Genomic DNA, 16,025 nt, shown 5'->3' on the forward strand with positions numbered 1-16,025 from the left:
CAATCATTTGCAGCAAAAAAATCATCTGGTCCCCCAAGGTCCATACATGTCGCGGTGAGAAACCCGGCCCTATTCTCATCCTACAGACGTCTACTTCTGTCGGAACTTGGTCCTGGTGCGCTCGCTCACCCCCAGGCTGGGTGCAGTCCCCTTCTCTGTGTACCCACAGGCCCTGTGTTTCTCCTCTGGCTTGTGGCGTGACTGTCTACCCCACACCTGTGCCTCTGACCCTGGCCCGGGGCTTCCCAGAAATGGCCTTGCTGGGGAGACTGTGACATTGAGTGAGGCCCAAGAGGTCCAGAGCCCCGAATCTAGAGGTTGTTTCTCAAGTTCACATCTCAGCCTTGCTCCCTGCTAACTGCATGACCCGGGCAGCCGGCTTACCGCCTCCCTACATCTGAGGGTGGGCACGACGCTCAAGCTCTCGGAACCTCGAGAGGAATAAATGAGCGAGTCCAGGAAGAGCCCACCTCCCAGTGTCCGCCTGTCACAGACACTCAGTATATCTATTCCCATGCAAAACATTCAAAATCCTCGAATTTGGGGCACCTGGTTGGCTCAGTGGTTGAGTGTCTGCCTTTGTCTCAGGGCATGATCCCAGAGTACTGGGATCGAATCCTGTATCGGGCTCCCCGCAGGGAGTCTGCTTCTCCCTCTCCTGTGTCTCTGCCTCTCTGTGTGTCTCTCAGGAATAAATAAATAAAATCTTAAAAAAAAAAAAAATCCCTGGGCAGCCCGGGTGGCTCATTGGTTTGGCCCTGTCTTTGGCCCAGGGCGTGATCCTGGAGACCCGGGATCGAGTCCCATGTCGGGCTCCCTGCATGGAGCCTGCTTCTCCCTCTGCCTGTGTCTCCGCCTCTCTCTCTCTCTCTCTCTGGTCTCTCATGAATAAATAATTAAAATCTTGATTTAAAAAATCCTCAAATTTTCCTTTTTTTTTTTTTTTTTAAAAGGAAAGGGTTTTTTTTTCTGGATCTCTTCACTTTCCAGCTGTCTGGCTTCCTTAGTGATGAAAGGGCTACGGAAGCTGTGGAGGGGAGGCTGGGGCCAACAGTTCATTTTCATGAACGATGCCTGGGGCGGAGGGGGTGCTGGACGGAAGCTGAGAGATGAGAAGAGCAGAGAATCCAAGGGCCTGGCTCAGTCAATCCGGGGGACGCTGTCAGGGCCTGAGCGTGACCATCAGCCGGCGCAGTGGTAACACGGGGAGGGCCCCTGGTTGGGGTGGAGGCTGGGAGGGGCCATACTTTCAGGCAGGCACCCACCAGGGAGGAACGCAGCCTCCCTGCCCCAGTCTGCTCCCTTGCCCGACCCTCTTTGGACTCTGAGATGAGGGGACCCTATGATGTTGTGACCTATAAGAAATATATTTTGGGGACGCTTGGGTGGCTCAGTGGTTGAGCGTCTGCCTTTGGCTCAGGGCCTGATCCTGGAGTCCTGGAATCAAGTCCCGCATCAGGCTCCCTGCATGGAGGCTGCTTCTCCCTCTGCCTGTGTCTCTGCCTCTCCCTGTCTCTGGGTCTCTCACGAATAAATACATAAAATCTTAAAAAGAAATATGTATTTGGTCTTCGGCCCTCTTCCTGGCACAGTCTCTTGTCACGTTGCTGAGGGGACTCTCGCAAAGTCCCCAGGTAACCACGGGGTAGGGGGCCTGATTGCTGAGGGAAGCAACCTTGGGATAAGTGGGTTAGAAGCTGTAGTCCTGGCCCACCCGCCTCACCACCGCCACCTCCGGGGAGGGCAGGGGGGCTGGAGGGTGAATCAACCACCAATGGCCAATGATTTCATCAGTCACACTTATGTAACGAAGCCTCCATAAAAACCCAAAAGGGTGGTCTTCAGAGTTGGCGACCACGTGGAGATCTGGGGAGTGGCCGCCTGGAGAGGGCTCAGGAGCTCTGGGCCTCCGCCGCACCTGGTGCCCGTCTTCCACCTGGTTGTTTCTGAGTTATTATTATTAGTTTTTTAAATAATAAACTGATAATCTAGTAGGGAAAATGTTTCTCTGATCTGTGAGCTGCTTGAGCAAATTAATTGATGTTGATGACAGGGCGTGGGAACCGCTGGTCTATACCCGGTGGGCCAGAAGCCCAGGTGACAAGCCGGCATCTGAGGTGGGCAGGATGGGGAGTGCGTCCTGTGGGGTTGGGAACCCGTGGGGTCTGGTGCTTTGTCCTGGTGCACAGTGTCGGGATTGAGTTGACCTGTAGGACACCCAGCTGGTGTCCCATAATCGCTCTTTGGTATGGGGAACACCCCACCCCCATCCTCCAAGCTTGAATTAATACCAGGACCTATGTAGACCCTCAGCAATCGGCTGATCTGCACCGAGGACGCCGACCGGACCAGGAGCCCAGCCACTGGAGGGTCTTCCTGGGTTCACAGTCGGGGGGCACATCCTGGCTAGAACCTGGATCCCCCCATCCCCTGGCACAGGGCTCTTTCTGCTGATTCAGAGCCCGGGGTCCAGCATGGATGGACAAAAGCACACGGGCATCCCTGAGCCTGGCTGAGGGTTCCAGCCGTTGTGAACAAAAGGAGGTCAGCGGCCAACCACCCCCTTGCCCTCCCAGGCCTTACCCCAAGCCGGCCAAAGAGAACATTCGCCAACTTACAAAGTGGAGAGGGCTCCCTGGAGGACCCTGCAAAAGAAGACGCTCGGTCACTATTTGGCAGGCACTGGGTGCTAGGGCCCCAGGGGCTGTCAGGAGCTGGGGCGGGGGGCATCTGGGCACGAGAGGGCACGCACAACTGGTCTCTGCTCTTCTAGGGGCCTGGTCCTGCCAGGACGGCCCTAGGCCTTCCTAGAAGTCTGTGGAGGCTTGTGAGGTCAGGGCCAAGACAGGCAACTGCCGGCCAAGCCCGGGGTCTCGTTCAAAGGAGCTCTGCCCCCTGCCCTGGAGTCCAAGGGGCCGCTGAGTGCAAGTACCTACCGGTGGGCCAGGCCGCCCTCTGGGACCAGGAGGACCCTGGAGGAAGAGAAGAGTGAGGCCCCGGCCAAAGGCCTTCCATCTTCCCCACCCAGGCCTCCCGGAGCAGACGTGCGACCCAGGGACAGTGATGGCTCCAGCACAGGCCCAGGGGTACACAGGAGGACTGAGTCCCGGGGCAGAGAACATGCCCGAGGGCTCCAGCGCTCACGGGCAGGGGAGCCCACGGCACCCACCCGTCCCACTCCCCCATCCCGGCAGCCCTCATCCCCCAGCCCACTCACCCTCGGACCTTGCAATCCCTGGAGGAGGACAGAAGCAGAGAGACAGTCAGGGGGTGGGGCTGAGCCATGCCCTCCATCCCTCCCCCACCCCACCCACTGCAGCTCTGCTTCCCCACTCCACCCCCGCCCAGCCCATCAACTCACCAAGTCCCCTAGGCTGCCTTTGTCACCCTTTGGACCCTGCAATAAACCATGGCCCGGTAAGAGAGGACTCAGACAGGAAGTTCTAGTCCCAAGATGGGGACACTGAGGCTCAGACTGGCCGTGGGCCGTAGAGATAAGCTTGCCCCCGCAGTCCTTCTGGCCGGCCCCCTACACATACCGGGCGTCCCGAAGGTCCCAGGATTCCGAGGGGCCCAATGATGCCTTCCTTTCCCTAGAGGAGAGAGAGAGAAGGGTTTGTGTGCCCTCATCGCAGGGCCTGGGGGCCCCTCCTGTGTGCCTTGGGGTGGGCTCCGAGGGTGGGGGGCGAGGGGGCAGGGGAGGGGGGCGCGGGAATGGCTCAAGCAAGGGGCTGGAAGTGGGAAGGAAGGCTGTGGGCAGAGAGGGCTCCAGCCTGACGGAACAGGGGGAGCGGGGTGCACCTCCACCCGGCGGCCGGCCGGCCAGCCCTGGGCCCGGGTGACTGGCCCCGCTGGGACCGACCAGGAGGGGACTCACCATCAAGCCAGGGGGCCCCCGAGGGCCCTGGATGCCTTTGGAGCCGACGTCTCCGGGGGGGCCCTGTGGGAGGCAGAAGAAGGGCTGTGTCCGGGTGGCCACCGGGTCGGGGCTCCCGCGGCTCCACGGCCCCTGGGCGCTGGCCACACCTCGCCCTTCCTGTCAAGAGAGGCCTTACCTGGAGGCTCCGGGAAGAGCCACAAATGTCCACAATTAGCAAGCAGGGACCAGCGCTATATGCCGTACGCCTCTGCCACAACAACCCTCTACGGGCATCTGCCCATTTCACAGATGGTAACACTGAGGCCCAACCAGAGGTACAGGGTCCCCTGCCTAACGCCCAGAGCAGGGGAGCCGGGCTGGGAACCCAGGTCCGCTGGAGAACGCGGATGCTCACGCCCGGTGCTGGCGGCCTTCCAGCCCACATGGGAGCGCTCAAGGAATATTTGCTGAGTAAATGGATAAACGAATGGGGGGGGGGTGGATGGAGGAGACCCCAACAGGAACCCGGTGAAGCGGGAGCCCGTACCTTGGGTCCGAAGAGGCCAGCCATTCCTGGGAAGCCCATCTCGCCAGAGTCACCCTGTGGGGAGAGCAGAGCGAGATGTGGTGGGTGCAGCCAGGGCGAGGGGGCCCAGCCCATCTCCCGGGACCCCTGGGCTGGCCTTCCCCCACGGACTTCGGCGACGCCACCTCCAGGCAAAGGCTCATATGCTAGACAGCGGTCGCCTGGGCTCCGAGCGGGCAGGAGCCTGTGCCCTCTGCGGAGGCCAGCTCAGGGATTCCATGAGGAATGTTCTAGAACACTGGGGGTCTCCTGTCCCACGTCTTCAAGGAAGTGAATGAAAGGACCTGCAAACGCTTTCCTGGACCCATCTCAGAGGCTCCCTCAAGGATAGGCCCCCCAGAAGGAGCTCATGAGCTGTGGGCCCCGATGGGCCAGGTGCTTGGCACGCACCCCCGTTCCGACTTCGGCCCAGGGAGGCGTAACAGGCACAGGTGAGAGGCCTGCGGCTCAGGGAGCAGGAACGTGCCCGTAGTCACACGGGTGCCCTTCTTACTATTCCGTTTCGAGAACTCTTTACATATTCTAGATACAAATCCTTTACTAGATACACAATTTGCACGTTCTCCTACCACGTGGCTTGTCTTTTTATTCTCTTAACAGCGTCCTTGGAGGAGCCAAAGCTTTACATTTTGATAAAGGCCCACTCATCACTCCTTTTTGGTGCCACATCTAAGAAATCCTCGTATAACCCCAGGTCTCGACGATTACGATTTTTCTGCTACGCTCTCTTCTAAAAGTTGAGCATTTTAGGTTTTACATTTAGGTGTGTGGTCCACGTTGAGTTCATTTTGTCCACGTCATAAGGTGTCCAGTTGCTAGAAAAGACTGAGCTGCTTCTGCAACTTCGTCAAAAGTCCGTTATCCACGTGTGAATATATTTCTGGACTCTCCATGCCGTTCCTTTGGCCCTATTATTAGTATGTTGATGGCGGTGCCTCCCCTCTTGGTCGCTGTTCCTATATAATGTCTGGAAATCAACTACTGGGAGTTCCCCCAAAAGAAAAGCCTTCTCTCTTCGAGTTGCTTTGGTTATTCCAGACCTTGCCCACTTGCAAATAAATGTGAGACTCGAGCTTGTTATTTTTCCCACGGGAAAGGCCTGATGGGACTTTGGTTGGGATCGTGCTACCAACTGGAGGGCAACTGCCATCCTAACAACACCGAGTCTTTGACCACTGAGCACAGCACCTCCGCTTACTTAGGTCTTCCCGATTGATTTCAGAAATGCTTCGAAGCTTTGCAGCGCACCTGCCTCGGACGCCCGTCGGCCTACGGATGTCTAAGACTTTGCCGTTTTCTCGCTGTTACAAACAGCACCGCTTTTCGGGTTTCAAGTTCTGACTGTGGCTTGCGTACAGTTCCCCCGTGCACACGGGGCTGGCGTCCCGTCGTCTTGCTGTACCCCTGGTTCTAGCAGCTTCACTGCGGATTCCGTCCGGGCTTCTACACAGATGATAACTCTATCTACCCATGGAAAAGTCGCTTCCTCCTTTTTTGAGATGAATGCCTCGTTTTTCATTCCTTATGGCACCGGCTCCAACTGCCAGCCCAACGCGGAGCAGAAGTAGTGAGAACAAGCATCTTCGACTCGTTTCTGCTTCTTGGACAAAAAAAAAAAAAAAAGCGAAACACAACACCACGCCATTCACTATTAAGTATGATGCTAAGTGTCCGTTTTTCACCAACGCCTTCCTCCCCGTCGGGGAAGCTCCTTTTCCGTGTACCAAGTTTGTGGAGCCCAGAAATGGGGCTTTATCAGAAATGGGGTTGCATTTTGGCAAACGCTCTTCTTGCATCCACGGATGGGATCAAATAGGTTTTCTTTCTCAGTTCGTTAAGATGGTGAATTATGTTGACTTACTTTCAAATACCACACCACCCTCGCATTCCTGGGGTACATCTGGTCTCGGTGTCCTAACTTTCTTTTTTTTTTTTTACACATTCTTACACTGATTTTTCTACAATTGTGTTGAGAATCTCAGTATCTCTATTTCTTTTTTTTTTTTTAAGATTTTATTTATTTATTCATGAGAGACACAGAGAGAGAGAGAGGCAGAGACACAGGCAGAGGGAGAAGCAGGCTCCATGCAGGGAGCCCGATGCAGGACTCGATCCCAGGACCCCGGGGTTACGCCCTGAGCCAAAGGCAGATGCTCAACCACTGAGCCACCCGGGCATCCCTCTATTTCTGAGCTATATGAGTCTGGAGCGATGCCTTTGTCCAACTTTGACATCAGGGAGATGCTAGCTTCATAGAATATGCTGGCAAATATTCCTTCCTCTTCAATTTTCCGGAAGGGTTTATGCAGAATTGGCATTACTTCTTCCATTCACTCTGCCTAGAATGCTCCAGGGAAGTCATCTGAGCCCGAGGTTTTCCACGTGGGATGCTTTTTGAACCACGGGTTGGATTTCTTTGATAGACGTAAGGCTATTTCGAGTTCAGGTTGGCACCCGCCACCTCTCCTCTTTCTGAAGGGACCACTCAGTTCTCCTCTCTCAGCCTCCTCCCTCCAACCCTCCCCATTCAGGGGAGGCTGAGGAGCACCTGGGGCTCAGAGAGGGTGTCGCCCACTCCGTGTCACAGGGCCGGCAGGAGGCTTCTGGGCCCGTGTGTGCATGTGTGGACGTGTTTGCGGGCGTGCGAGTGCGAGAACGTCTGCCTTCCCTGGGGCTCACTCACCGGCTGGCCTTTGGATCCAGGTTCCCCCCGGTTCCCAGGAAGCCCAGTGCCTCCTGCTGTCCCTCGTTTGCCAGGAGGACCCAGCTGCCCAGGTAACCCACTTTCACCCTTTAAAAAGAAAAAACAAAACACCAAAATGACCAATCAATGGGGGGGGGAGCTTGGTTCTAGGGGAGGGGGGCTTAGGAGAGACAGAGTGGTGATTCCACAGGCCCCGCTGACATCCCCAGCGGGATGCTGGGGCTCAGAGGGCGGGCCTGGCGGGGGCTCAGAACTTCACCCCAACTTCCCCCGCTTGTCCTCTTCACTGTTTCCTCCCAGCAGGCCTCGAAGTTCCCACCCCCACTGCTGCTGCCTCCCCTTCTCTCCTCAAGTAAATCCCCCGCCCCGGGAGGTGGGGGGACAAGGCCACCTCTCCCTGCCACCCGACACCCCATGTCTGCTGCTCCCGCGGAGGGTTCCAGCCTCTCGCCAGCTAAACCTCTCGCTTGGGGAGGCCGAGAGGAGCCATGTCTCAGTCGTCCACCTCGACCTCCCCTTGGGTGTGGGGCCCTGGGCTCAGGTCCACTGGTGGCTGCCTCCCCCACCGCGGGGAACACTTTCTAAAAAGAGGCTTTTTGGACGAGCTCGTGGCTGCGAGCAGCAGCCGTTGTCCCACGAAGGCCCACAGGAGGGCGCCCAAGGGCAGCTCAACGCCCAGGGCCCTTGGGTGTGCACAGCTACGGGGTGAACTGTCCCCTAAGTCAGGCGCCCGCGAGGGCCGGGGACCCCGAGGACCGTCAGCGCCAGGGACTCCATTTCCACACAGGCCCCGGGACACGGGCGCCCGCGTCACCCTTCTAACCGACGTCATTATAGTTAGTGCCCAGGGTAAAAGGGTGGAAGGCGGGTGAGAAGGATTTGCAGGTGTCTGACCTTGAATCCTGGGGGCCCCTGCGCTCCAGGCAAGCCGGCCACACCTGGATTTCCTCTCTTCCCGGCAGGGCCCACGGGGCCAGGGTCCCCATCGTCTCCTTGCTCCCCCTGTACAGAAAGAGGGTGAAGGAGGACCGGACCGCTCACGTTGCAGGAAACAGGCAGCCGGGGCGGGGGGTGGGGGGGTGCAGGATGTCTCAGAGTCTGGGGGTGGACTCTGAGTGGAACTGGAGGGAGGGAGGTCATCCTGCTAAGATTTTATTTATTTACTCATGAGAGGGCGGGGAGGGGGCGGGGGCAGACACACAAGCAGAGGGAGAAGCAGGCTCCATGCAGGGAGCCCGACGTGGGACTCGATCCCGGATCCCAGGATCACGCCCTGGGCCGAAGGCGGCGCTGAAACGCGGAGCCACCCCGGCTGCCCAGAGCTGCAGAGTTGTGAGTGGTGGGCCCACGCCCGAGACTTCTGGACGTGTTGGGCCTGCCCCGTCCAGGCTTCCCAACCTGCTCCTCCTGGCCTGTGGCCTAGGCAGGACCACCCCCGCGCCCCAACGCACACAACACGCCTGGTCTCCGACGGAGACAGGGTCTGTTAAGCCCCGGTGCTGCTCACCTGCTGTCCTGCTGGGCCATCCCTGCCGGGAAACCCGTCTGGTCCCGCGACACCCTCGGGGCCCTGTCTCCCCACCACGCCCCGGGGCCCCGGCAGCCCCTGCAGGCCCTGGGGGTATAAGAGAAGCGGGTGAGGGCCTCTGCGGAGGGCAGGGCGGCAGGCGGGGAGGACCGGCCGGGGCTGCGGCCACTCACCTGAATCCCCCTGCGTCCTGGAGCCCCGGCCTTGCCGTGCTTTCCCTTTGGTCCCTGTGAAAGCAAGGGGCACGTGACAGTCTGCCGGGAGGGGGGCCGGAACCCTGGGAGGTCTGGAACGGGGGCTCAAAGGATCACGGGCTCCTGTGCAGCCCGGCCCTGCCCCTCCACCTCTTGGGGCTCAGTATCTGGACCTGCAGACGGACCCCAGCACTCCGGGCGTGGAACCTGCCAGTGTTGTCACCGCCCCCGCTCTGGGCCCCGGGCCCCCACTGGCTCCCCGTGCTGCAGAGGCTCTAGGCCCCTGCCGTTTCCCAGGGGGAGCCTGGGCCCACGGCTGGCTGGGCTCCCAGACCCTTTGATCCTCCAGAGTGTGGCTGGATCCCTGGGGGAGGGGGGGATGGAGAGGAAGGAGACAGGCCTGGGGGTGGGGGCGATTAAGACAGCACTGGCTCAGCCTCAGTGGAGGCAGACACGGGCTCTGGGTGTGAGGCGGGAAAGTCCTCGACCACCCCTCAGTTCCTGCCCCAGCATCGCTGCCCCCCCACCCCACCCCTGGCCTCTCCAAATTTTCTCCCATTGTGTGGAATGAATGGCTGGGCTGGCTCTTGACTGCCCTGTGTTCAAATCCCCCTGCTGGCCCCACAGGTGGTCCCCCTCCTGGAGGCCCTGCCAGTGGAGCCGGTGATCCTCCCTCCCTCAGGCCCTTGGCGGCGGAGAGATCTTGGCCAGGGAGCACCCCGCAGGCCCCAGGGGCCCAGCCTCCTGTAGCCTCCTACCTGCGGGGACCTGTGTCCGCCCTTGCCAGAGCGCCCCTTCCCCCGCCCCCAGGACATCAATCCCCTTACCTCTTCCCCTTTCGATCCTTTGGGTCCCGGCCGCCCCCGGGGTCCCGGATGCCCCTGCAAACCAAGGTGAGATGATGCAAAGCGGCCCCAGGATTCTCTCCCGGGGAGGGTGGCCAGTGTCCGCCTAGAGGGGGAGGGGTGGGAGGGGTTTGGGGGGGCAGGCTCTGGGGGTGCCCCCGGCATCAGGGCGGGAGAAGCCAGAGTGGACTGCCCCGGCCCAACCTGCGGGGAGCAGGGCCCCCGACTCCCCCCACTGCCCGCCCGCCCACCTGGGGAAGAGAGGGAGAGGACAGGAAACGCCACTCACTGGTAGGCCCTGCTGGCCTGGATCCCCTCGGAGGCCCGGCACACCTTCCTGACCCTGGAAGCCAAGGAGAGATGGGTGAGGGGCCCATCCTGGGGGGGCCGGGTAGCTTCCAGCCCCGGGGGAGCCCCCGAAGCCCTTGCTCCTCCTACCCAGGTGTCACTGCCCCGTCTCCTCTCAGCTCGCTGCTCTGCAAAGCTGCACAGGGGGAGGATGGAGGGGCGGGGGGCAGGGAGGAGCCTGGGGGGCCTGGTGCTCCCTCAGTGGCCCACCTCCCGCTTCTGTGCACTGCCTGGGCTGGGAGAGCCGTGCCCAGCCCCAAAGGGGAGACTGAGGCCCCGCCAGGAAGGGTCTCTCCATCCAGCCCCCACTCCCCGCCGCAGCCCTGCCAGCTGGCAGGGGGAGGGAGGGCCTGTCTCCTGCTGAGGGCCGGGGGTTCGGAGCCCTGGTACTCACAGGGTATCCCGGGTCCCCTGGCTCCCCGCGGTCTCCTCGATCGCCTACGGAGCCCTGGAGGGCAAGGACAACAACACATGAGCCACCAGAGGCGGGGGGACACAGAGCTGGGCCTCACGGGCCACCCCCTCTGACGCCTGCAGCAGCCTCACCCCTGCTCAGCATCCCCCGCCCCTGCCCCCAGCATCAAGCCCGGGCTCCCCCTTGGCAGAGGTCCAGGGGACAGAAACGGGAGGCTCACCCGATCTCCAGGGGGCCCGGGTGGCCCCTCGGCCTTGCCGTCCTCGCCCTGCTCCCCCTGTGGACACAACCAGCTTTAGGACCCGCTCTTGGCTCCTGGTGCAGTGGGGGACTGCAGGCACTCCACACGGCGCAGAGGCCTTCATCAGAGATGAAGTCCAGCCGACTCAGGGTTACAGACGGGGAGACTGAGGCCAGAGAGGGGAAGGGGCAGGCCAGGGCGTGCGACCAGGACCGTGGAACCCAGAACAGCGCTCCTTCCTGTCGGGCCTGCCCCCCCACCCCGTGGGTACCCTCGGGCTGCAAGATCCAGGCGGCTCAGAGCAGAGACCGTGGTCACACCAGCTTGCACAGGACCCAGGCCTCAGACCCTCCACAGGTCCCTTCCCAGCTGGGAGCTCTTCTGCTCAGCTGGGGGATGGGGGTGAGGCGGGGCAGAGGACAATGGCCATACCCAGGAGTGAGGAGGGCGGAGGATTTGGGGAGATGATGCGAGAAACCCCCATGTGGTGCTCGGCAGGGAGTGACAACAGTCCCAACAGCCCTGTGAAGCGTGTAATGTTATTCTCCCCATTTGACGGATGAAGACACCGAGGCACGGAGGGGCGACGTGGGCTGCTCCACTGTTGAGCTCTGAATGAGAGTCCCTTTCTCCCATCTCTGCTGGAATAGGGTGGGCAGAGGGCTGCAGCTCTAACAGGAACCTCCTACCCTGGGTGGGAGCCCCGGAAGCAGGCCCTGGGCGGCCCCAGGTTGCCCTCGGCCGTGGGCCAATTCGGAGAGTGTCGTCCACAGGACAGATCCCTAGCTGCGACACAGGACTGATGCCTTGCCGGGCTGCTCTGAGGACCAGGGAGGAAAGCTCGCTACTGCCCACGTAGTAGGGGCTCAGATGGCCATGAAATTGGCTGTTGGTGACAGTAACGGGGGACGGTGTGTGGCCTGGATGCAGTCAGAGGGATGGGGTGGGGGAGGGTTTGGAGTGGAGGTCCTGAGCCCTGGCAGGCCACTCCGGGCCCTGGGCCACCACCCAGCCCAGAGGCTGGATGCCATGTGCCAGCTACAGGGAAGGTGTCATCGGAGCTGCAAGTGGCAGGATCCCAGGGCTCGCAACGTTCCAGCCCCGGACAACCGGTGTCCCCTCCCCTGGGGGTGCATTCTGGGCCGGAGGCTCAGCCGGGGCCCCCCGGATGCTGGCAGGGACTGAAGGGGAAGCCTGAGAGGCAGGAGAGGGAGCCATCCCTGGGGCTGGAGCCCGTCCCAGGCCCAAATCAGCCCTGAGGGCTGGCAGCCGTAGCGCCTTGGCCCAGAGCCTCTGTGGCTCCTGTGGGCAGAGACCGAAGGCGGGAGGGACTTGGCCCGAGGCTCAGAACAAGTTGGACCCGAGGGGGTGGCCCAGGGAGTGGGGATTCCCTCTCCTCCCTGACCTCCCTCTATGGCTCTCTGTCCCAAGCCTTGGTCCCACCGTGGAGGGAGGCAGCGGGACTGGGGCACTTTGGAGAAGGAGGCCGTGTCTACCGGGTGTCCCTACGGCCTCCCTCGCTGCTGTGGCTGTTGGCCCATTTTACAGACCAGGAAACTGAGGCCCAGGGAAGGAAGGTCTTAGCCAAGACCACACAGGAATCAAAGGGTGGGCTGAACCCAAAGCTGGCTATACGGATCTCCCCCGCTCGCCCCTCAACACACACACACTGTGGCTGTAGCTTGGGGATGTGTTTTTAGCACCAGGACGCTGGTGGAGCCCCGTCTTCTCCTTGTTCCCAGAGTCCCATCGCTAATCCCTCGAGACACCACCCAAGGAAGTCACCAGTCGAGCAGTGCATTAGCTCCCCCGGGTGCCTGTTTCCGGCCTGGGAGGCACAGCCTGACCTCAGAGTCTGAACCCTGGTCCCTGGTCCTGACCTAGTCCTTAAGCAGCCCGGAGACTCCGTTTCTCCATCTGTCATGTGGGACTCTGACCCCTCCGCGTGGAGATGCGGTGAGGACCACAGGGGGAGTCCTGGGGGAGCTTTGCTCAGGGCCGTTTTGCTTCAGGGTCTCCCCCCGGAACCTGCTCCCCCCTCCCAGCACCCTCCAGCTGGTGCCTGGCTATTTGCTCTTGTGTCTAGTCCCCTCTGGAGGTCTTTAGGGCATCAGTCCACAGCCACTAGCTCAGGGCCGAGAAAACACTTCTTCATCATCATAAATCCATAAATACCTGTCAGATGCCCAAATGAATGAGTGAACCTAATACCTTATCACTAAGAAAGTGGCCTGGCTGCCCTGTGCACGATGTCCTGCTTAGCCGCACATTCGGGAGGTGCCCACCCACTTAACAGATGGGGTGATCAAGGCTCAGGAACCCTGGGGCCCCGCCCAAGGCCTTGGCCCTTAGGTTTAGGGTTAGGAACCCATTCTCAGCAGCCATAGGAACTGGGCCTGGGGCCCACAGGTGGCTCAGAGGGACGCTCAGCCTTGTGTCAGGGTCTGTTAACCCCACCTGTGCCAGCTGTGGGAGACTGAGGGCCAAGGGCGGGGGACTCAGGGTACTGAGTGGCACTTCCAGCAGCTTCCTGTGGGATGCTGGAGCCCACTGATTGCAGATCTCCTCTCCAAGCAGGAGGAAGGGGCCAGCTGGACAGCCAGCCAGGCCAGGGTGATTCACACGGCAGCGGGATGTAGTTAGTGGGTAGCTGACTCAGCGAACGAAGGGACTGAAGGGACGGCTGCGGAGGCAGAGGGGCAAGGAGATGGGGAGAGGGGTGGCCGCCTGCTAGGACACAGTCCAGCTGAGCCATCAGGGGAGGAGGGAAGCAAGAACAGGGGTGCTCAGAGTCGCCAAGGTAGGACTTGAAAGCCCGGGTCCAGGGCCAGTTTGGTGCTGCCTTGGATTGTCACCCAGGGCCGATGCCTTGGCCCCCTGGCCCCACGTCCCCACCGGCACCGTGCAGCAGGGTACAGCAATCGGGCAAGCTTTCTTCTAGCAATTTCTCTCCTCCACCGAGGCTGGAGCCAAGCAGTGGGGTATGGACATGCCCTCCCTCTGCCTCAGTGGCTCCCTCCCGGCTGTGAAAGGCTGGCCTCGCTGGCGACCCTCCGCTGGCCCTCGCTGGGGGCTCTTGCTCCTGAGCAAGGCTTCAATGCCCACATTCACACAGATGATGGAACTGCAGTTCTAGTCCGAACATGACGGGCGGGCAGAGCTGTGGTTTTGCTCCGGTGCTGGGCACGGCCCTGACACGCAGCCCACCTGTGTTCAGCGTGGGTCTAACGGCTCCTGGCTGGCCGCGGGGTGAGCTGACCCATCAGCCTGGCCACAGTGCCCGCGGGCTGGCTCCTGCCGGCCGGGATGGGAGGGAGCAGCTGCCTCCCAGGCCTGAGCACCCACCTTTTCGCCCTTTGGTCCAGGAGGTCCGAGGGGGCCCATGATGCCTTTGTGTCCCTGCGGGAAACAAGATGGCAAGGGGTGAGAGCATGGGGGAGTGAGGACCGAGAGGCACAGTGATGGACAGGAGCTCAGAGATGGAGACCCTGGGCTGCGAGTTTGGGTCCTGGCTCTGCCCCAGCTCCCTGTGCCACCCTGAGCAGGCCCTGTGCCTCCTGGGGCCTGGCCTCCCGGACAGGCCGTGTCAGTCCCTCTAAGGGCTGGGCCCACTTGGATGGTCGGGGTGCGGGTCACCCCAGCCTGGAGCAGACTTGTGGCCAGATGTCTGAGAGCCAGCTGTGTCCCCTGGGGTAGGGGCAGGGCCAAAATGCTTCCCCTGGTTGTGGTGAGAAGCACACAGGCAGGCTCCCCCCTGGGGCTTCGGGGGCCTCCTCTCTAGTTCCCATGTCCTGTGCCCTGCCCCTTCTTCTGCCCTCCTCTCCCTGCTGTGCCTCCTTCAGACACTGGATCCCACCTTCAGACCTAACAAGCTGTCACGAGTCTCCCCAAGCCTCCGTTTCCCTTTCTGAGCTAGCCCCGAGCCTCTCTGAGGACTAGTCACCCAAATGTCTAACACAGGTTTGGCTCCGCCGCCTCTAACACGGGTCCCAGCTCGGATGCAAAAACGAGGTAAGGCTCTTCCCCTTCCGCAGACAGCAGGTGCGACGCCCAGATGGGAAGCATGCGTGGCACCCGCCACGGGAAGGAAGGACTCAGCCAGGGTGCATGGAGGGGGTGGGTGTTTCTATCTGTGCGCCCCTGCTCTGTGGGCCCTGGGAGACCAGGGATCTTCAGTGGCCCAAGGAGGATGGTGGGGGCAGAGGCGGAGGCACGCCCGGGGCCCCACCTGCAGGACAGAATTCAGGAGGGGGAGGTGAGATTTTCTTACATCATAACCAGCGAGTCCCGGTTCTCCTTGGGCCCCCATCCGTCCTGGAGCACCCTAGGAGAGGAGCAGACCCGTGCTGGAACAGGCGTGGTTCTCACAGCAGGGCCTGGGCGCTGGCTCCAGCCCAGGTCAGCCCAGCAGACTGGCACATCCGTAGCCCAGAACCCAGGCTGGGGAGCAAGTGGCAACTGTCCCCTCGTCCCTTAGCTCCCCTTCTCCCTCCAGCCCTTCCTTCTGTCAGCTCCAGGGGTTCAGGGCCCCAGTGGCTAAACCGTCTTCACCTTTGTGAGCCACTTTTAAACAGAACTGCTATAGAAAGTTATACAAATTTATAGTTAAATTAATCATATTAAAAACAAAGATGAGGGCAGCCCAGGTAGCTCAGTGGTTTAGCGCCACCTTCAGCCCAGGGTGTGATCCTGGAGACCCAGGATCGAGTCCCACATCGGGCTCCCTGCATGGAGCCTGCTTCTCCCTCTGCCTGTGTCTCTGCCTGTCTCTCTCTCCTCTCTGTGTGTCTTATGAATAAATAAAATCTTTAAAAATTTTTTTAAATTAAAAAAATAAAAAATAATAACAAAGATGATAAATACCCAAAACTCATCCCTTCCTAATAATTTTACTACATTTTACTATTATCTGTGCTCCAGCCTATTTCCGTCTATGGAGTTCGTGTGGCAAAGCTACCAGATGACAGACAATCCTGCGCACCTCCTCCCAACTGTGCATTCAGGACACCCAGCTGATGGCATGAAATCAGCCGCGATGGGAGCATTTACAGCACAGACGCTGCCAGTCAGTGCCACACTCACCGGGTCAGCTGTTTATCTGTGTACAGTGGCGGCTCAGGAATGCCGTCACTTGCCTGCCTCCCCCCTGCTTGCTCCCCTAGCTGCTGGCACACCCCTGGGACCCTCCTTCAGGACAGGCCTGCAACAGGTTGGGCTGCCCTCAGTGTCACCTAGGGATCTACAGCCGGATCCGCATGAATCTATTTCCATCCTGATCTTCATGAATCTGTTTCCAGTGGGAAAA

General features: G+C 60.5%; 1 protein-coding gene across 9 annotated transcripts in view; it reads right to left on the reverse strand.

The window, feature by feature from the left end:
• COL27A1 (collagen type XXVII alpha 1 chain) overlaps positions 1 to 16,025 on the reverse strand; it is a 134,877-nt gene that overhangs the window by 8,078 nt on the left and 110,774 nt on the right. For 6 of the 9 annotated variants that reach the window (XM_041760910.1, XM_041760913.1, XM_041760909.1 and 3 more), the window contains 17 exons: positions 14,991 to 15,044; positions 14,066 to 14,119; positions 10,700 to 10,756; positions 10,459 to 10,512; positions 10,006 to 10,059; positions 9,699 to 9,752; positions 8,851 to 8,904; positions 8,657 to 8,764; positions 8,044 to 8,151; positions 7,129 to 7,236; positions 4,407 to 4,460; positions 3,878 to 3,940; positions 3,540 to 3,593; positions 3,362 to 3,397; positions 3,218 to 3,235; positions 2,937 to 2,972; positions 2,619 to 2,645 (listed from right to left, as the gene is read on the reverse strand). In XM_041760910.1, the coding sequence (XP_041616844.1) occupies positions 2,619 to 2,645; positions 2,937 to 2,972; positions 3,218 to 3,235; positions 3,362 to 3,397; positions 3,540 to 3,593; positions 3,878 to 3,940; positions 4,407 to 4,460; positions 7,129 to 7,236; positions 8,044 to 8,151; positions 8,657 to 8,764; positions 8,851 to 8,904; positions 9,699 to 9,752; positions 10,006 to 10,059; positions 10,459 to 10,512; positions 10,700 to 10,756; positions 14,066 to 14,119; positions 14,991 to 15,044 (993 nt within the window). Of the gene's footprint in view, positions 1 to 2,618; positions 2,646 to 2,936; positions 2,973 to 3,217; positions 3,236 to 3,361; positions 3,398 to 3,539; positions 3,594 to 3,877; positions 3,941 to 4,406; positions 4,461 to 7,128; positions 7,237 to 8,043; positions 8,152 to 8,656; positions 8,765 to 8,850; positions 8,905 to 9,698; positions 9,823 to 10,005; positions 10,060 to 10,458; positions 10,513 to 10,699; positions 10,757 to 14,065; positions 14,120 to 14,990; positions 15,045 to 16,025 lie in introns of those variants that run through there. The other 3 variants (XR_005988810.1, XR_005988811.1, XR_005988812.1) reach the window with 2 other exon arrangements.

The sequence above is a fragment of the Vulpes lagopus genome, chromosome 7 (assembly GCF_018345385.1).
Source record: "Vulpes lagopus strain Blue_001 chromosome 7, ASM1834538v1, whole genome shotgun sequence".
In the NCBI taxonomy this organism is placed as follows: Eukaryota; Metazoa; Chordata; class Mammalia; order Carnivora; family Canidae; genus Vulpes; species Vulpes lagopus.